This window comes from Taeniopygia guttata, chromosome 1, assembly GCF_048771995.1.
Source record: "Taeniopygia guttata chromosome 1, bTaeGut7.mat, whole genome shotgun sequence".
NCBI lineage: Eukaryota > Metazoa > Chordata > Aves > Passeriformes > Estrildidae > Taeniopygia > Taeniopygia guttata.
The window spans coordinates 39,782,064-39,800,349 of record NC_133024.1 but is presented as its reverse complement, the minus strand read 5'-3'; the positions used below and the strand labels follow the sequence as shown (position 1 = coordinate 39,800,349).

The following is an 18,286-nucleotide window of genomic DNA, read 5'->3' as shown; positions in this document are numbered from 1 at the left end:
TGGAGATGAACCAACAATTTGGTTTGCATTCAATCTTGCTCATGTGGTTGTAGGACAGTAAAGCAAGAAAAATTACTGAGCACATCTAACCTGATATTTGATAGTACATTGAGAAACTTCTGAATGGCTCTATGAAAGCTTGCTATGCTCTCAATGAACACCCAGGGGACTGTAGAACAGTCATGGAGGAAAAACAGGGACTAATGCAACTCAAAATTATTTTGAAGGCAACCCAGTCTTATTCTCTTTCAGCACAAGTACATGCACACACACACACAAACTAACATATTCACTTGTATCCACCACAGAATTTCTCTTAGAAACTTGATAAAACATTAAATGTTTATATAGCGATTTAATTTTGCTTTCCAACTTGAAGCACTGTCATATCTGCTAGTCTCCTAGTAGACCTCTTCAAACATTGGTTTAACCTCATTACTAAAAAACTGGTATCTCATTTCAAAGCTGAATTTGTCATAATTTCCATGGTTTCACTGCCTTTTTATTGCACTCCTATTAGAAAAGGCCAGGTCAATGCTTAAAAAACATTGTGTTAACCACTAATGACTTTTTGAAATGAAGTTAATAACTTATTATATATTTGTGATATTGTTACTGCTGCTCTAAATTATTCTCCATTATGAGCTAACTACTCTTTGTACATGTCTAGCACTGGAAGTAAGGGAAAACAGACTCAGTTGCTCGTTAAGACTAAGTATTACTATTTTATTACTTATGATCATGAGAAGTGGTCATCTAGAAGAACACTTAATGAAAATGATAATCTTCATAGAATGTGAATGAATGAATGAAACTTCATAGAATGAATTACTTTTGCCAGCAAACCAATTACAAATATTCCTACAAAAATCTTATCACTGTTGCAATGTGTAGTATAACAGCTGAACTCCCGATAGCATGAATGAAAGTATAAGAGATTCCTGGGGACAAGGACTTCTGCTGAAGGGTCACACACTGCAATATTTGGAAAAGTATGACATCCAATATCTGGGAAAAGTCATAAGAACTATTTTCAACATCTTGTCAGCCAGCAGTAGGAAACTGGCTTTATAAATTGAACACAGAAAAATGTAAAAATAAAGAACAACCCAGACATGCATACAAGCAGGAGGATTTATCTTAAAAAGATTTTCTTAAATCCATACTCAGTGTCTTTTTTTGTGCCTACAATTTTTTCCATCTTCAACACTTCGATTACTTAATATTAAGCAACATCAGGATTTTGGGAGCAGTAAATATTTTTTACCTTTCCATTCTTGTTTTGAATTAAACTTAAAGAAACTGCAATATTTAGCAGATAAGTGCTTTGCTCCCTGATTCAACTAAGCACTGGATCCAGGAGAGAAGATGTGGACAGCAATCTGCCTTGGTTTTCAGAGCTGTGGCTGTTTTCTTGCCTTGCACCCTTTGCAAATGCGGTACTCCAGGATGAGCAGTAGAAGGTTTAAGTGTGTTATCACATTTTCCATTTTTACTCAGGAGTCTGTGAACAGGAAAGTAAGTCCCCAGGCACTAATACTTATCTAGAGCTCTGTCTCCAGGATTTTATGCTCAGCTATCAAAGGTGACAAAGTTGCATGGTATTTCTATACTGCCATCACTGCAGGGCTAGGAGTTGTGGACGAGGTACCATGAGTAACTGTATAGATTTATCAGTGATAAACACCGGTCATTCATGGGTTCATCATTCATATGGCAGAGAAGGAGCTTTTCACATGCTTTCCACCAAATCAGGAAGGACATTGTCTAAAAAATGGAATAATAAAAACAAGAAATAGTCCTGGAACTCAGAGTGGTATGCATATTTATATGGTTTGCATAATGAATTTGTGAACCTTAGGCTATGAATTTTAATCCTGGCCATGGCTGCTGTAGTCCTAAAAGTTACATATTGAGCAGGCTTGTGATGTGCTTTGGAAGCTGATAAGTGCAAATGATAGAGACAATTTCTAAAAGCCTCCAAGTAGCCAGATGGAGAGGAATAGGCATAATAAAAGACAGGAAGCACCTCATATCCATGCCAACTGCAGGTCAAAACCTTACAGGACACTTGTGTTTGTTTCTGCTCTCTTACTTAAGGGCATTTTTTGTAAGTCTCCATTCATATTATGTTCTAGCAGACAACTGCTCAGAAAAAGTCATGCTGCTTCTAACTTCGAATACTGTAATGAGGGATACAGAAAAAAATCCCCAGTATTTAGGTAGTCATTGCTTGGTAGTAAGAATGTTTTATGCAAAAAGGAATGAATGGTAGATAGAGATAAGTTTTTAGGACAAATGTTTACCCACTCGACGCTACAGTGACTGCTGGGTCTCAGAGGTACTGCCTCTATCTTGTGAAGCCTTGCCACTTTCATTATACCCATAATTTTATTGATGCCATGAATTATATAGTCTTACAGAGAAAATGAGTCTCCCTTTGACCCGATTAACATGCAGAAGGTAATATTACAGAAATAGATAAATGGGTAAGGGAACAAAAAGGCATATAGAATATGAGTTGGATTAAAATAGAATGAGAACTCTATAAATACTATTCACTCTATTATACAACCTTTAGTATATATTTAAACTTGAAACATCTTGTAACAAGCAGCAAGATATATTAAAAGGAATGACAGGAGTCCTATTCTCAAGCTAGCTTTTTCAAGTGTCTTACATCTGCAAATAAAACCCACTATCGTAATTTTTCTATAAATCATGAGATGATAATCTGATGTCATTTTTTCTGTTATAAAAATACTTTTTTTTCTGAAACATGAAGAGACATACATATTTGTCTCATGTCAAGGTTAGGGGTGCTGTTTTAAAGAAAAAACTTTCTGTAATATACATTTCCAATTTCTCTGAGAATTCAGTGCAAGAAAACTAATACATCTAGCTAAAGAAAAGGTTGTTTGCTTAGCTGTTCCTAGTGTGAATCAAACATAAATAGCCTTTACTATACACATAAAAGCAGACTGTAATGTGATTAAGGGTAACCAGGACAATAGGACCCTGGGAATATATACCCAGACTATTTCTGACAAACTTGGATTAAATTTAAAATGAGCATCTCCGTATTTTGTACTACTGTAACCAAATCAGATTTTAAAAGCTACTCTGAATTTCATATTTACAATTTTCCCCATAGTAAACTATGTTTTTTGCAGCATGCTGTCTTTCGCTACAGTAAACCTTCATAGGAGGAAGAAATGGAAAACAAATAAACAAACAAAAAAAAAAAAACCCCAAAAACTTCCAAAAATCAACATCTTCTTTCCAACAGTCAGTTGTGTACTGCACTGTCAGTTCAGTAGTGAGGCAGTCCCCAGGTCAAAAACAAAAGCTTAATTTTTCTTCAATTGCAGTTTGGCTTGAAGGGTATTACTACACATAAGAAAGAACATATCATTCTTGAGATCTTCTTTTTATCTGTTAATTATCAATGTTCCATAAAAGTGAAGTTTTTGACAATTTAAGTGTATAACTGTGAGCTGTACTCCCTGACTACCTTTGCCTTAAACCAGAGTAAGAGACATAATTTAGTCCTCATTCTTATGTTCAGAAAATAATACATTTTTCTCCATTCAAATATTATTTTCCATATAGCTTAAGCACACTTCTGTACATTCACGCTTAAGCACAACCCAAAATAACAGAGTCATTTTTAAGATAAAAATTATATAAAAATGGGATCAACACAAATTAGAGAGGTCATCCCTTCTCTTGGATTCTTTTCCTCACCACTGCAATATCAGTACAACAGTGTAGTACTCTCTTCCAAGCACTGCCTGCTGCTAGGAGTGATCCCATGATATGATGATTAAATGGATAAGTACTGAATTTTAACACAGCCTAGAAGAACAGAAATTGAATGAACTATCTTCATAGAGCACCATTACTATCTATTGCTCTGTTGTTAACAGTGCATTCAGGCATCAAATTTACTAGACTACCTTGAATTGCATCAGCTGTAAGAATGAACTATTTGCAGCTGTAAACATATTTTATTGAGTGCTGAAGTATATAAAACATCTCAAAATGCAGGATGATGTAATCAAATATTACAGTTATGGAGACAGTAAATTGCTACTTATACAGATCATCTTATTAAATTAACTTCAAATCGAATTTTGTTATATTTTGCTAATTTCAGCTCTTATAGCATTAAATTAAACAATGAATAATTATTACTGCACATGAAGTAATTTAAAAAGTTATCTTTGTGCGTGTGAAAAATGTATGTTATCACTTTATTTTCAACAAGATGTGAAAAGAGGCATTGCAGTTAAAAATATTTCTTACAGAAGTTAAATCTCTTAAATTAATATAGAATAAACCTTTATAAACCCTAAAGAATCACAAATCAGAAGGAAATTTTAAGAATGCTTAAGAATTTAAGAATGCTTAAGAATTTAAGAATGCTTTAGAAACCATCAGATACAAGTAACAAATTAACAGATGAGAGGAATATTCAATTTTAAATATGATGCTGAATGACTGGCAAGAGTTTTCAGGGTATATAATGTTATTTAAAAAAAAATTCTTCTGTAAATATTGACTTTCAGTTTAACTTCCCAAGTAGTTACATACTCTAATGCTATATTAGAATTAGTCACTGCTAATGCTTTCAAATCTTTGCAAGATCTTGTTTGAATGTATGTGCCTAAACAATGCCTGTGGCAAACAGCTAAAGCTTGTTCCTGTATATCCAATTTTAGAATACAGAATTGTCAGCATATGACATATGTCTCACAAATTTTGAAGCACATGAATGTGTTGTACAGAATTAGGCAAATCTATTTGGAGCAAACTCTACAGGTATTTTCTCTAATAGCAGTTGAGAGTAAGGAGATACTAGCTGTGTGAAACCAACTGCAGGCTCAGGTACATAAATTTCACCGATAAATACCTTCTGCCAGATGTTGACATTCAACTCAAAGATTTCAAGATAAGACAAATAATTCATAAAAATAAATCCTATACTTAAATTTATAAATAGCTTATGTGTCTCAAACACTAATATGGCTGTGAAGCCAAGAAAGAACTTTTAATAATAACAGACATAAAATTTTGGTAATAACCAAGGACTATTGGTACTAGCAGGCTCTGAGAAAAAACAAATTTTGACTGGAGAAGAGGGGCCAGGTGGAGACAGGGCAGCAGTTTTCTGTGAGAAAGAGCCACAATTCAATACAGCCGAGCACATAAATGAATGGCAAAAAGAGGACTTAGACTATAAGGTGAAACTGGGCCCACCAAAATTTGGAAGTCCTCAGACCCATTTCTAGAAAGGTCTACAGAATGGACTGTGCATGCTAAGTAACTAGCAGAGAAAGTGAGAAACTTGTCTTCAGAGTAAAGAAGACTCTCCACAAAAATGTACCCAGCCCCAAGCCCAGGCAGTGACCCTTGGACAGTGGACATCTCATCAGCCACACCAATGCAGCTGGATTGCTGCTTATCACCTGGGTTGACACAAATTAGGATGAGCATCCCCTCAACTGGGTTGGCACGGAGTCTGGGATGGGCATCCCCATCATCTGAAGTGAGGGGTTGTGTACCCTTTTTTACTTTTCTTTTTCCTCTTACTTGCCCTCCCTTTTTCTATTTTCTTTTCTTTAATTAGTCTCTCCCTTTTTGATGAATCTCTTAAATTTCTGTTTTCCCTTCCCTCCTGCCCCTTGATCCAAGATCCACTGCCATGTGGTTAGTCTCTCTTTTCCCTTTACCCTACACTTTTGTCTGAACCTCACTGCCATGTGCCTACAAAGCAGGTCAGGGACTAACATACCAATTTTCATGCCAATTGCATAATTTACCAATAATACTCTATGCTTCTTTGCAGACCCTCTCACTTCTGTCATTTTTTTTGATCAATGGGCATTTTTAAATTTGAGGGCTTCCTTCCCATGAGGGTGGGTCATCACACTCAGGCAAATAGTTTTCATAATGATGATCTCCAGCATGCTTTTACATCTTCCTATTTCTGTTTGCAATTAAGTGCCTTAAAATGATAAACAACATTTTATTGTTTTTTGTTTTGATTTACCTGAAAGACAGCCAGTGAGTGACAGATACAGCAAGAGTTTCCATGACAGCCACATCCTTGGTCACAAAGGTCCTTCTGTCCCTCTTTGTGCAGTTGTTAGCAATGTTGAAGTTTCTTAATTAAAGCTCAGCCTAGTGGGACAAAGACAGATCTCTGTTAGGAAAATTAAAAATATCTCTCAATGATATGACAAACAATTAAAGAGACAAAGCTTCTCCTAATGCAATTAAAAGTCTAGTTCCAAAGGACTCTCTATACACAGGAATAGATAGAGGGATCTTGCTCCAGTAGTTAACAGTGTTAATAGCTCAAATGTCTGTGGTGGTGCTCTGCATATATGTATATATATTGTATACCTTAACACTGCATGTGCCTTGAACTTTTAATTTCCAAAAAGCCAAGATTAGAAGCTAGTACACATATATTTCACAGCAAACATATTCAAAAGCTGACATGTTCATATTTTCCTTAAAGATGTTGACTTTTGGTAAAAAATGTTTCAAAAAGCTCATGTGGAAATGTGGGTTAGATGAGTGGACAGTGAGATGGATTGAGACTTGGCTGGAGGACAGAGATCAGTGTTGTGACTATTGCTGAAGAGTCTAGTTAGAGCCTACAGCTCTCAGTGCTCCCCAGAGATCGGTACTGGGTCCAGTCGTCTTCAACATATTAATCAGTGACCCTGGCTGAAAGTAACCCTCAGAAAGTTTGCTGATGATATAAAACTGGGAGGAGTGGCAGATACCCCAAAGATCTGTACAGCCCTCCAGAAGGGCCTCAACAGGCTGGAGAGATGGGCAGAGAGGAACTGTCTGAAGGTCAACAAGAGCAAATGCAGGGTCTTGTACCTGTGGAGGAATAACTCCAGTACAGGCTGGGACCTGACCTGCTGGAAAGCAGCTCTGCAAAGAAGGACCTGAGGGCCCTGGTGAACAACAAGCTGTCCCTGAGCCAGCAGTGTGTCCTTGTGGCCAAGAAGGCCAGGGGGATCTTGGGATGCTTTTGGAAGAGCCAGTAGGTCAAGGGGAATGATCCCGTCCCTCTACTCAGCCCTAGTGAAGTACATCTGGAGTGCTGTGTTCAGTTCTCGACTCCTTAGTACAGGAAAGACAAGCAAGTACTGAAGAGGGTTCAGCAGTGAAGATGAGGAGAGGACTGAAGCATCTCTCTTGTGAGGGAAGGCTGAGAGAGGTTGCAGAGTACTGGAACAGGCTACTCAGAGATGTTGAAGAGTCTCCTTCTCTGGAGATATTCAAGACCCTCCTGGACATAATCCTGTGTAACCTGTTCCAGGTGAATCAGCTTTTGAAGAAGCTTTGAGGAAGATATCTGCATACTTCCCTTTCAACTCCAACCATTATGTGATTTTTTTTTTTCCTGAAAGTAATATGCTGACATATTTAGTATAAACAATTTTTAAATGTTTTAGGAAAATCTAGGTGTTTTTAATACTTGCAAACTGGATTGAAATGGGTACCAGTTTCTTCATCTTTACTCAGTGTGTGATGACTCTACCAATAAATTTGAAACAATCAACACTTTTATGGAATATATTATTCATACTCATATCCTACTTTTCCCCAGATTTGTGTCTCCTATCTGTCCCATGACATGAACATAAATTTTGGCACACTTCTTCTTTGATCATTGTCTCCCTAGATATCACTTGAACAATGTCAGCAAGTTTACCACACTGGAACTAAAGAGATTTTGCATTCAAATGTCTGAAAAGTCAGACCAAAATATGAGAAGATTCAGCTGGTTTTAAATTGACATAAGTGTACTTCTGGTCTTTGACTTGAAAAGCATCAAGTCACAAATTCAATTTCCTACATTTAATTAGTTCTATCTATTCAGGAGGGTTTTGAGATCCTCTTACTGGATCCCAAGGAATCTTCAATCAGTAGAGGCTGTGATTTATAACTAAAAGAACAATGACATGTAACATAATTATGAGAAAAAAGAGAATTTCTTTTGTTCCCCCATCAAACCTCTTTTGGGTATAATATGATTCCTTCAGATAATAACCAGCTTAGTTCCATGCCATGTTTGCTGCTTTGGGGGTCCTATTCTCTGTTAGAACCCTGACAGTAAGAGAACAGAGGCAAAGCTCTACACACTTGCTAAAAATAAAAATATAAATCATAATGTAAAAATAGGTTCCTGCTGGATGATTCTATTTCAACTGCTCTCTGAGTACCTCTAGTTGTAACCAGTTTTGACAGTCTTTCCATCATATATAGAGAGACACACTGTGTGAGCACAAGATGACACCTCTTTATGTTGCTGGCAGTTATTCCAGCAACAAAATAAAGGTGTAGCTTGTCAGCTTTCATTTAAACAGCACAGCAGATATGCTTTTCAACACAGATAAAAAAATCCCATTTAGGATTTGTACTTCCTTTCAGGTATCTCAGACCAGGGAAACTTAATATTGGACGCACACATAAGCAACCCTGAAAGAGAGAACAACAATCTGGTAGACAAGTGACTTCCCACATAGAGCTTGAAACTCATGTAAACCTCCACAGGAAACCTCCTCAATTAATTATTAATGCTTTCTGCCTTTGTTTTTCACTTCAGTGATAATCTGCTTTTCAGTCATTGTGTTCCTTGGTTAGTGAATTATCTCATTCAGCATTCTTTGTTGGCAGGCCTCTGGGAAATAAGTATTTTCATTAAAATTTAAATTTTTCCCTCATGGTCATATCTGTTAAAGAGAGTAAAGCAGTGATTTTTCCCCCTGCCCCCAACTTTATTACTTTTTATTCTTCCTCTTCTCCTCACTTCTTTTCAGCTACTTTTATAGCAGTGTAATACATAAATTATTTTAACTTGGTGATTTTTCTCTAGCATGAACAGGGAAACAAATACCAAATTTTCCAGCATTACAGTGTGAGATTGTTTTTATTACTAGTTATTCCTGTGTCTATTATTATTAAAATAATAATAATAATAATAATAATAATAATGGTTGTGATTGGTAGAACAGAAACAGGATGAAGAATAACTTAAGCCAAACAGTGGAAACATGAAAATAAAAGCTGAATTCTTAAAACATGATGATTTTATATTCTCTCAGAAGTCTTGAATCATGATGATTTTAAACTTTATGTGAAAAAGAATTTTTCTTAATGAATGTGCCATTGAAGACAGCAAAGTTATCACAAGTTGAGTGGATAAGGAGCTTATAGCTGAACAGCTATGATAATTTATGTGTGACAAGCCTATGTAACCTGTAACTATCAACATAATACATACTTCAGACCTGTTACACAGGAGTATGAAAATGCAAAACCAGAGCACTGTGACAGGGAGATAATCTAATTTAATTCATGGATGTTGGACACTGGCTTTCCTACTTGGATATTTGTTGTATAAATATATTGGCTGATCTCTGTAGAAGAATTGCCAGCAAAACAAACAAGGGCAAAATATGTCATTGCATAGCTTTTAAAAATATACTTAGAAATCTTGATTATTGTCATAATGAAATAATTTTGCATCTCTAATTTTTTTTTCTATATTTCTTGTTTCTTGAATATGAATGATGCATTCATGCAGCCTGACAATGACATTGATATTGCATGGTATAGGGCTGCCACGTGGCACGTGGGATAATGACAAAAGGGCTTTGTAGGAAATAATATGTGCAAGAGGATGAAAATGCTGTATTTGATAAATATAGGCAGATAGTCTAATTTCTGTTCTAGATTTAATGAAGAGAGGTACTCCTGGGTTTACTATCAGTTGATTTCATACATCTTTCCAATGACTAAGCTCTCACTTTTAGACACATATGTGAATGAAGAATTCCTTTATGCTTATAGCAAAAACATCAAAGCTGCACTAAATCCATCAAGGGCAGCATCCTCTTTCTTACTAAAGAGGAAAAAAAGGAAAAAAAAATAGAAAAGGTCCTATTGCTGAAAAAAACCCTAGTTAATATTGTGTTATATCTTATAATAAGAATCTTCCCCTTAAAACTGCATTATTCTAAAAGTAGTTTAAGGGCATATATACCAGCAGTATTCAGTTGTTCTTGGTTTGAAAATTTTGCTAATTTTCTGTTTTGTTTTGTTTTTTTTTCCCCACCCTGACTATCCCAGAAGGAGGAATATTTTAAAGAAAAAAAAAGCATTTGCATTTTAATCTTATGACTGTGAACTAAAATATACAATAAGTTATGAAAAAGAACACAGTTGAAGGTGCTGCTTAAAAAGACTTTAAAATAATTTCAGATGAACAATATCTGTTTTTTCCTTCAGTAACAAATTAGGACTTCACAAAAATCCAAGTGTCATGTTTGGAATAGTTTCTTGGTTTTATTCTTCAAGAAAAGGAAATTAAGTTGTCCAGAATATAGTATTTTTTACAGATGTCTTTTGCAAAATAGCATAAGTTGACAAAGCTCTACAGCTCAGATTTTTAATTTAAAACTGGGCTCTCTACAATTTCTTGATTTTTTTTTTTTTTTTATTCTGTTCTGTTCTTATTCTGGTTTCTTTACAATTTCAACACAGTTTCAGTAAATTATTTTTTTCTTAATACCAAGAACATGAACTTTCCCTGAAGGAAATTTGTATAAAACAGTGATCTGAACTACAGATGTATATAATGTGCAGCGACTAATTTATCTAATTTTTTTCCAGCAGAAAAATTAGAAAATGCAGTTTTCAATTTCCACATATGACTACCTCAGTCCCCTGTTTTCCCCAGGATTTCTGCCAAATTACTTTTGCAATTTATTTTAATTCTGTGTGCTAATTGTAGAAAACTTATTAAAGCCCTCACCATTCAGTGTATTTTAATGAGTTGCATTGGCTAGTAGTGACAGGGTGGATATTTTCTCATGGTTTTGAATCCTAGTAGAATTTGTGAATACTGAGAGAACGAGTACTAATTCAATGTTGTCAACCCTAATGTGCAAGAGGCTTGAACTAGATCCTGCAAAATCGTGATCTGTCTAAAGGTAATAATAGCATCTGCTATCATTAATGTTTGTTTAGAGTAAATTTAAATGCATCTGCAAGGATCTGTTCTTTTTTTAAATTAAAAAACTTATAAAACAAAGCCTTTAGCATAGATACTGCAACACTGATATCAAAGTGCTTTCTTCCATTATCACTACTTAATTTCTCTTTTCCATCATGTACATATTTATCCATTTTTGTGTAACAACATGAAAGAGATGATTGCTTAAAACCACATCCTCTCTCAAAGAAGTGGAGCAAATCTTCAAGTCTACAGTGACTACACTGCTTAGAAGAAAGGCTGTGACTTGTTACAAAAAATAAAAGTTTTCTCTGTAATATTTTCCTATATCGATATATATTAGAGGAAAGCTCATATTATTTAATTTTTCCTTTCATATCAAAAAAAGAATGTGCCCACAGGTAATGAAGAAATAACACCAGTGAAAAGCAATTCTGATGTTCTAGATAGACTTGGAAGAGCAGAAACTGAAAAGAATTAGAATTTGAGCCATTCCCACCCATATATCCAAATAGAAAAAGAAGAGTATATGCTGTGAAGAACAAATATGCTTGGATTACCTTAGACAGTATTATTAGGAAATACTTTTCATCACATTTAGTAAATGGAGGACGTTGGTGTAAGGTGCAATGAAACTGCAAATAAAATTCCTTACTTAAGGTGGCAAACTTATAAAAATCAATAAAGGCAACAAGCTAAGTATCACTGACTAGGCCTTCTGTAAAAGGCTTGTTATAGTCTTGGAATAAGACAGAGTTCTACCTGAAGATACAGTTTAAAGTACTTCTACACTTTAAAGCCTTCTGAACTACACCAAACTCTCTGCTTCCCTGGACAACCTCTTCTGCAATCAGGGCTTGGAAGATATGAATGGAATTGTTGCAGACAACAATTCAGCCTATCTTCCTTTCTCCCATGAGTATTAGATCTCTAATGCTCAGTCCACAGAGAATTAGAGGCTTTAGAAAACAAAAGGCTCAGATATTACAAAGCTCGTAATGAACAGAGGAAGTAGCTTGGCTGGAAATTTAAAAAAAGAGCTTGTCTGTAAAGATTTCCCTTATGAATACTTACATATTCTATTCATACTTAACTATTAGGCCACAATTATTACAGACAGTGGTTATACAGAATATAAATAACCTCAACTGAGTTCATGGCCCTGCTTGCTTTCAATAAAATTTTATTTGTTCAGTCCAAAGTTTTTTTGACAATATAATTTTTATATTGGTTTAAGTTTACTAAAACCATATTACGTTAATATTTGATAAAAGTCATACTGGAAACACTTATACAATGAAATGTCACTGAAATTTGTTACAGGGCAAATGAAAGAGAAATTATGTTAACCTAATGTAAACCACAAGGCATCTTGTAGGATTGATTATTTCCCCAGTGGAAGATCATTTATTTTCAAGTTTTAGTAATTGTTCAAACTATATTGTAAAGAAAATTTAACAAAGATCAAGATTTAGCAGTTAAATAAAACAATTTCAGAGTTGTTTATGAGCACTCAATTTACTGCTAATAGTATTAAAAGTTTATTCTGCAGTGTAACCTTTCCTTGTCAGGTTCCTTCTGGTGAGCAACCAAGACTTTCATCATCTAAATTAATTTTTATAAGTTTGTTTTTTTTTTTTTTATCGGCTTTCTTTGGTGTTTTGTGGTTGTTTTATTCATGATACTGATAAGTTTTCAAAGGCACTAGTCAAGGTATAGGAAGAAGCAGAAGATTTTACTCTACAAAAGACTCAAATTAACTCTTTCTGAAATAATGATCAATCACAATTTCTGTACTGGTGGATGAACATCTTAACTACTGCTCTACAAAAAAACCCAAAATATTTAATTGCTAGTGCTGAATAAGTATCTCAAAATACCTATTAGTCCAATTGATTCTGAATTATTCAGATGAATCAAACTTGTTTGGAAAGTTGTCCACAACACCCATAGAATAAAAAGTTAATATTGTATTAATATTGTATTAAATATTGATTATATTTTACAGTATTTGAGTATATTTGCACATACATACTTAAAATAGAGGGTTTGTATGTAAGATGAAGAATTTCCAACATTTCAACCAGTTCTCTGCATTTACATTGTGTCTAATATTATTTTTTTAACCAAACCAACCATTGATATGTCTAGAGGAGATTTACAAAATCACTTGACCAAGAAGTGGTTTATGTTGAATTAGTTGAGGGATTGTTGATTGTATTTAAGGGATGCTAATTGCTATAGGAACTAGATCCTCTTTGACGTTCTTACTGCAAACCAGACATAAAATGTCTTTGTGTGCTCAGGTGGAGACAGCAGAAGGAGTCCTCAGCTTCTCTAAGCCAGCAATACCAAGGTGCTCTATTTGATAACATTCATTTGAATAAAGCTTGGAAAAGCTAGAGTATTGCTCAGGCAGTCAAATGACTCAGGATATACCCTGAGGTACTGGGTGCTGAGAAGTGTTCAAACCATGAACTTCTGTCTACTTGAAGGCATTGAGGCAGCTTCAACATGTTGCTCCCATCACAAGGCATGGTCTTGTTCTCTGGTGAGTAAAATACCCATTGGATGAGACCTTCTGAGAAGGGAAGGAGTGGAATTATATCTGTTGTAGATTTTTCCATCTATTTGCCAATCAGACTGACAGTTTTTAAAATTCAGCTCACATTTCAGAGAACAAGCAGCTCCTGGAGATGAGGAGTTTAAAAAACCTTTCTCTCTCACTTAGGATTGTGAATGCAACATGGATTCACTCCGCAGCATGATTTTGATTTGAGCCTGGGCTGGAAATAACAAAAATTGTGCCACAAGTATCACAGTTAAGCTTTTTGGCTTCTTGTATGAACTTTATGACCACTCATTTCTCAAAGTTTCACAAGCTGTAGTTACACATTCTTCAATTTTTTTTTTTTTTTTAGTTCTGCCAAGATTATTTATGTTTAATATGAAAAAAGAATAAAGATGAAAATTATGTATAATTTGACACTTTGGAAATTAAGTTAATACATGAAGAGGAATAGAAAACCTGAAGAAAAATTAATTCAAAAAATTTTGACAGTTATTTTGAAGTGAGATGACCTCATTCTTTTTGCTGACTGTGATGGAAACCTGATTGCAGCAGAAACCTAGACAGCTATCCTAAATTATTCAATTAATTTTCAGATGGCTAAAGCTGAGTGATAGCAGCCTTCACTTGTTTTGGTTTTTTTTCAGTGTGTATGGAAGTTCCAACTGCATGTGAAAAACTCAACTGGTCATTTCACTCCAAATCTCAGCTGAATTACAATAAAAATCACTCTTCATCTATGATAGTCCTCACTTGGTATTTTTCTTTAATTAATCAGGAAATATATTTAAGCACGTAATATTAGGTGTAACAGATGCCTCAGAGAAATTGAGAAGTTCAGGGAAAAACTATAGAATTGTAGATCATGTTAGTAACCTGCTCTTAATCTGTACTTTTTTATTATACTTCATTTATTTGCAACGAAAAATTGCAAGGAAAAAGGCATATTCTTATGCTATGTTTTTCAGGCCCACTTGTTCATTTCCAAATTCCTCCGGGAAATTGTAATATGTGCCAGTGTAATCACATCTAGAAATAGTGTTTTCTCTGCCAAGCAAGGGATTAAGGACAATGAGAGAACCAGCAAGACACTGCTGTTATTTTGTTTCTCTGGTTTCTCTGCTGCACTTGGTAGAACCACCTCTACTATACAAAGAGCAACTCATCTTGTCCTCTCTTCTGCAGCAGCCAACTACAGCCAAGAGGGAAGACAACTGCAGTTAAACAAATATCCTTAACTGCCACTGCATCTAGTACCTCAACCAGCATAAATAGGCCTAGTTTAAACCTTCCACTTAATGCAACTGCCAGACTAATGATATTAGGCATTTTAATAACAAATACCAGGATCCTCACTCATTTCTCTATAAGGATAAAGCCCTGGAGATTGTGTGTACAGCTCCGAAGTAGTCGCCACAATCTCTTCATGGACCTGTAAGTTCAACTCAACTCATCACTGTGATCTCTTCCAGACATCAAAACACCAGATCAGCTGTGGCATAAGAGCATATTGTGCACAAGGATGCTTAATACTATTCATGTAAAGGATTAGGACATTTTCTGTGACGAAGATGTGAGATCCTATGCACTTTATGAAGAACCTGCAAGGCAGTGTCCCAAAAATGTGTTAAAGAAAAGTAAGGTCCTTCAATACTCTCCTTAGCTCCTACCTCTGGGCTTTATGTGATGCTGTCAGGCTGTCAGAAGGACACTTGTCTGAGAAGGATGTAGGCTATGTGTGCTGTGTGCAAGAGGCTGTTTCCTGTGTAGAGCAGACAGGAGACACAGAGAGGTTTGTGTGCAAAACAAGTGTGCGTGAACAATCTGTCAGTGCATAAGTGGTACAAGTCTGCCTCAATGCCAAATCACAAACTGGAAACATAACCGTTCTATTAACAGAAAACTTATTTTGACATGTTATTTGTGAGTAGTGTTATTACCTGCATAGTTACTGTTGCGGATTTTACACTAGTTCAGCCCCCAGGTTTAGGTAACAAGACCAGTTTTAGTCAACTCTTCTCTTTTATCATGATATATAGTGAAATTGATGAAAAGTTTCATCTAATCACAGAATCACAGAATCATATAGGTTGGAAATCATTTTCGTTCCCAGAGAAGTTGTAGATGTCCCATCCCTGGAAATGTTCAAGGTCAGGTTGGATGGGGCTGTGACCAACCTGATCAAATGAAAGATTCATGGCTTAAAGACTTCCAACCCAAACCTTTCTCCAACTCTATGATTCCATGAAATGGACTTCAAGGTCATTGAATCCAGCCATAAATCTGACACTGCCACTACATCTTCAATTCAAGGCAGGCTAAGTATTTCCCAAACTTAAGAGACAGAAGTCACTTTAGTCACTTTTGGAAACAAGTCTTAACACTAAGTGTATTTTTGAAACACTGAGCATATTTTTTAAACTATACATCTAATTCAATCTATTGAGACAAATAAAATTTTTTAAAAGTATTATTTTTTCACTTAAATTGTTGCAATAAACTATCTCATTACAATTAACAGTTTCCATATGTCATGACAGCAAAGAGTATAATACACAATAAAAAATCATTATCTTGGGAACATAGATGATAGGGGAGCAGATAAAGATGCAGAATTTGAAAATGCATGTATAGAAACAAAATTAATTAGGAGAAAACACCTAAACCACTCAGTTGTTGTTCTGTATTTATTGTGGTGGTTTAAATGTTAATGATTTTGTTCTTAGCTATTTTCCTTTTGGAACAGTAAAATGCATTTTTTAACTGACATACTGAAGAATATTAATGATGCAACAAATTCATTGGTACTACAGAGATGTATCTATTTTTTTCACAAGCATATTTAATTGCACATGATTCTTATGTTTCTAATTACAACCAGTACTAAAAGTGTCTAGATGCTTAAGGATGCATTTTTATATTTAAACATACTTCATTATTATTACTTATATGGTAGATAGTTCACTAAGATATAATGATAGGATATTAAAGTGGATAAGAAATCTCATTATCAGAACACAAGCTTGTCTGAATAGAAAGAAGAAAAAAATAAAGTACTCTAAGTGGAATAAGCACCTCTTCATTTTCCTTCACAAATCTCATTTTATTGTAAGCTAAATGTCAGAGACATAAAGACATAACTGCTGGCATGATCTCATCAGGGAGGTTTCTATCTGTTATCATATGGTATTCAACATTTTTTTTCCAGAGATTTTAAGTAAAGCCAGCAAAGTTTACTAAGGTATCAAATTTAAACCAAATATATTTTAGCCTACCTAGAGATAGATTGTTTATTTTTAAATAGTAAGATATTACTGCAGTCAACATTTCTTCTTGTATTTTAACTCAGCATTAGGTCAGACACCAATTATGAAATTGTGCTGTCAGGTTAGCCCTCTAAGGGCAGTCAAACACTTCATGATTTCAGTGGCAAATTGAATTTGACATTTAATTTGAAGCCCAGGATACCATAATATAAAACCTTCTGCAATATTAGTGATAAAGCATGAGGGTATACCTCCTGTCTGGCTCTTTTAAATAGTCCTCTCTGTGTAACTATTGCCTTCATTATTTACCATGGAGATTATTTTCCTGATATTTAAAGGAAAATCCCAGTAAATATTTAGAATCACAGTAGCTCACAACTAGAGCATTTCAGGCTTCTTCATAGATTCAAATAAGTGATCTAATATAAAATCTAGCCATTCATGCTGTTCAGACACCTCGTCATTTCTGAGTTTAGAAACAATTAGAGGAAACCTTAACATAGCTCTTAGTAGGTGGTGGTGTCAACACGTCCTCATTTGTTTATTCTTCAGAAGATAATTTAATTTAGCATTGCAAGAAAATGTGCTAACAGTGGTTGCAAGCCCTTTATTGGCGGAAGATTAATTTCTGTCTAAGTTGACAGTCCTTCCTTTAATACATTTTTGAGTATTGAAATGTAACATTTTCAAAAAGCAGCCACAAATTTCACTTGCTTGACAGATCATACAGTTTTAGGATCAAAAATTAAGAATGTTGTAATCTGAAAGTCCAAAGCCTGGTTTGGTGCACAAGCAAATGGAATGTATTCAGCATCACCTTGGAGGTTACCATTACATATAAAGCCCCCCAACCAATAAACAAACAAACACACCAAACAAACAAACAAACACAACAAAAACAAACACATCCCCCTTCAAAACCCAAACAAAAACCAAACCAAAACAAAGCCACATGGATAGTTCCTTTTCCCTCAGCTTTCATGTTGCAACAGCCATGAATACAGCTGTGGTATATATACCAGTTCGGAACGAGGCCCAGAGGCTCCAGCCACAAAGTGCTATGGAACAAATATCAGAACTCTGCACTATTCAATATTTGTACACAAATATAATCCAGCCCAAATAGGAGCATATTTCTGGTTAATTATCCTGCCCACACATAACGTTAATTTTGTATAAACTGGCAACTATCTGATTCGCATGAAAGTCAGCAATGACCCAATTATTTTCCACTTTTTTGCCTACCATTTCTACCATTTCTACATTCTCTGCCAATTAGATGAAGGGTTTTAGTATAATTTTGTATTGTTGGTATGCTAAAGTGGAATTTACTGTCATGAAGTTGAACTGCTCTAGCACTCCCTACAGAGTGCCAATATTTCCCTAATTATTTCAATAACT

The 18,286-nt window shown here is 35.0% G+C and overlaps 1 protein-coding gene across 15 annotated transcripts in view; it reads right to left on the bottom strand.

The window, feature by feature from the left end:
* The window catches only part of CNTN5 (contactin 5), a 592,916-nt gene that overhangs the window by 298,396 nt on the left and 276,234 nt on the right, over positions 1 to 18,286 (bottom strand). For all 15 annotated transcript variants that reach the window (XM_072927379.1, XM_072927359.1, XM_072927346.1 and 12 more), the window contains one exon: positions 6,056 to 6,186. In XM_072927379.1, the coding sequence (XP_072783480.1) occupies positions 6,056 to 6,110 (55 nt within the window). In that variant the 5' untranslated portion in view covers positions 6,111 to 6,186. The remainder of the gene's footprint in view (positions 1 to 6,055; positions 6,187 to 18,286) is intronic.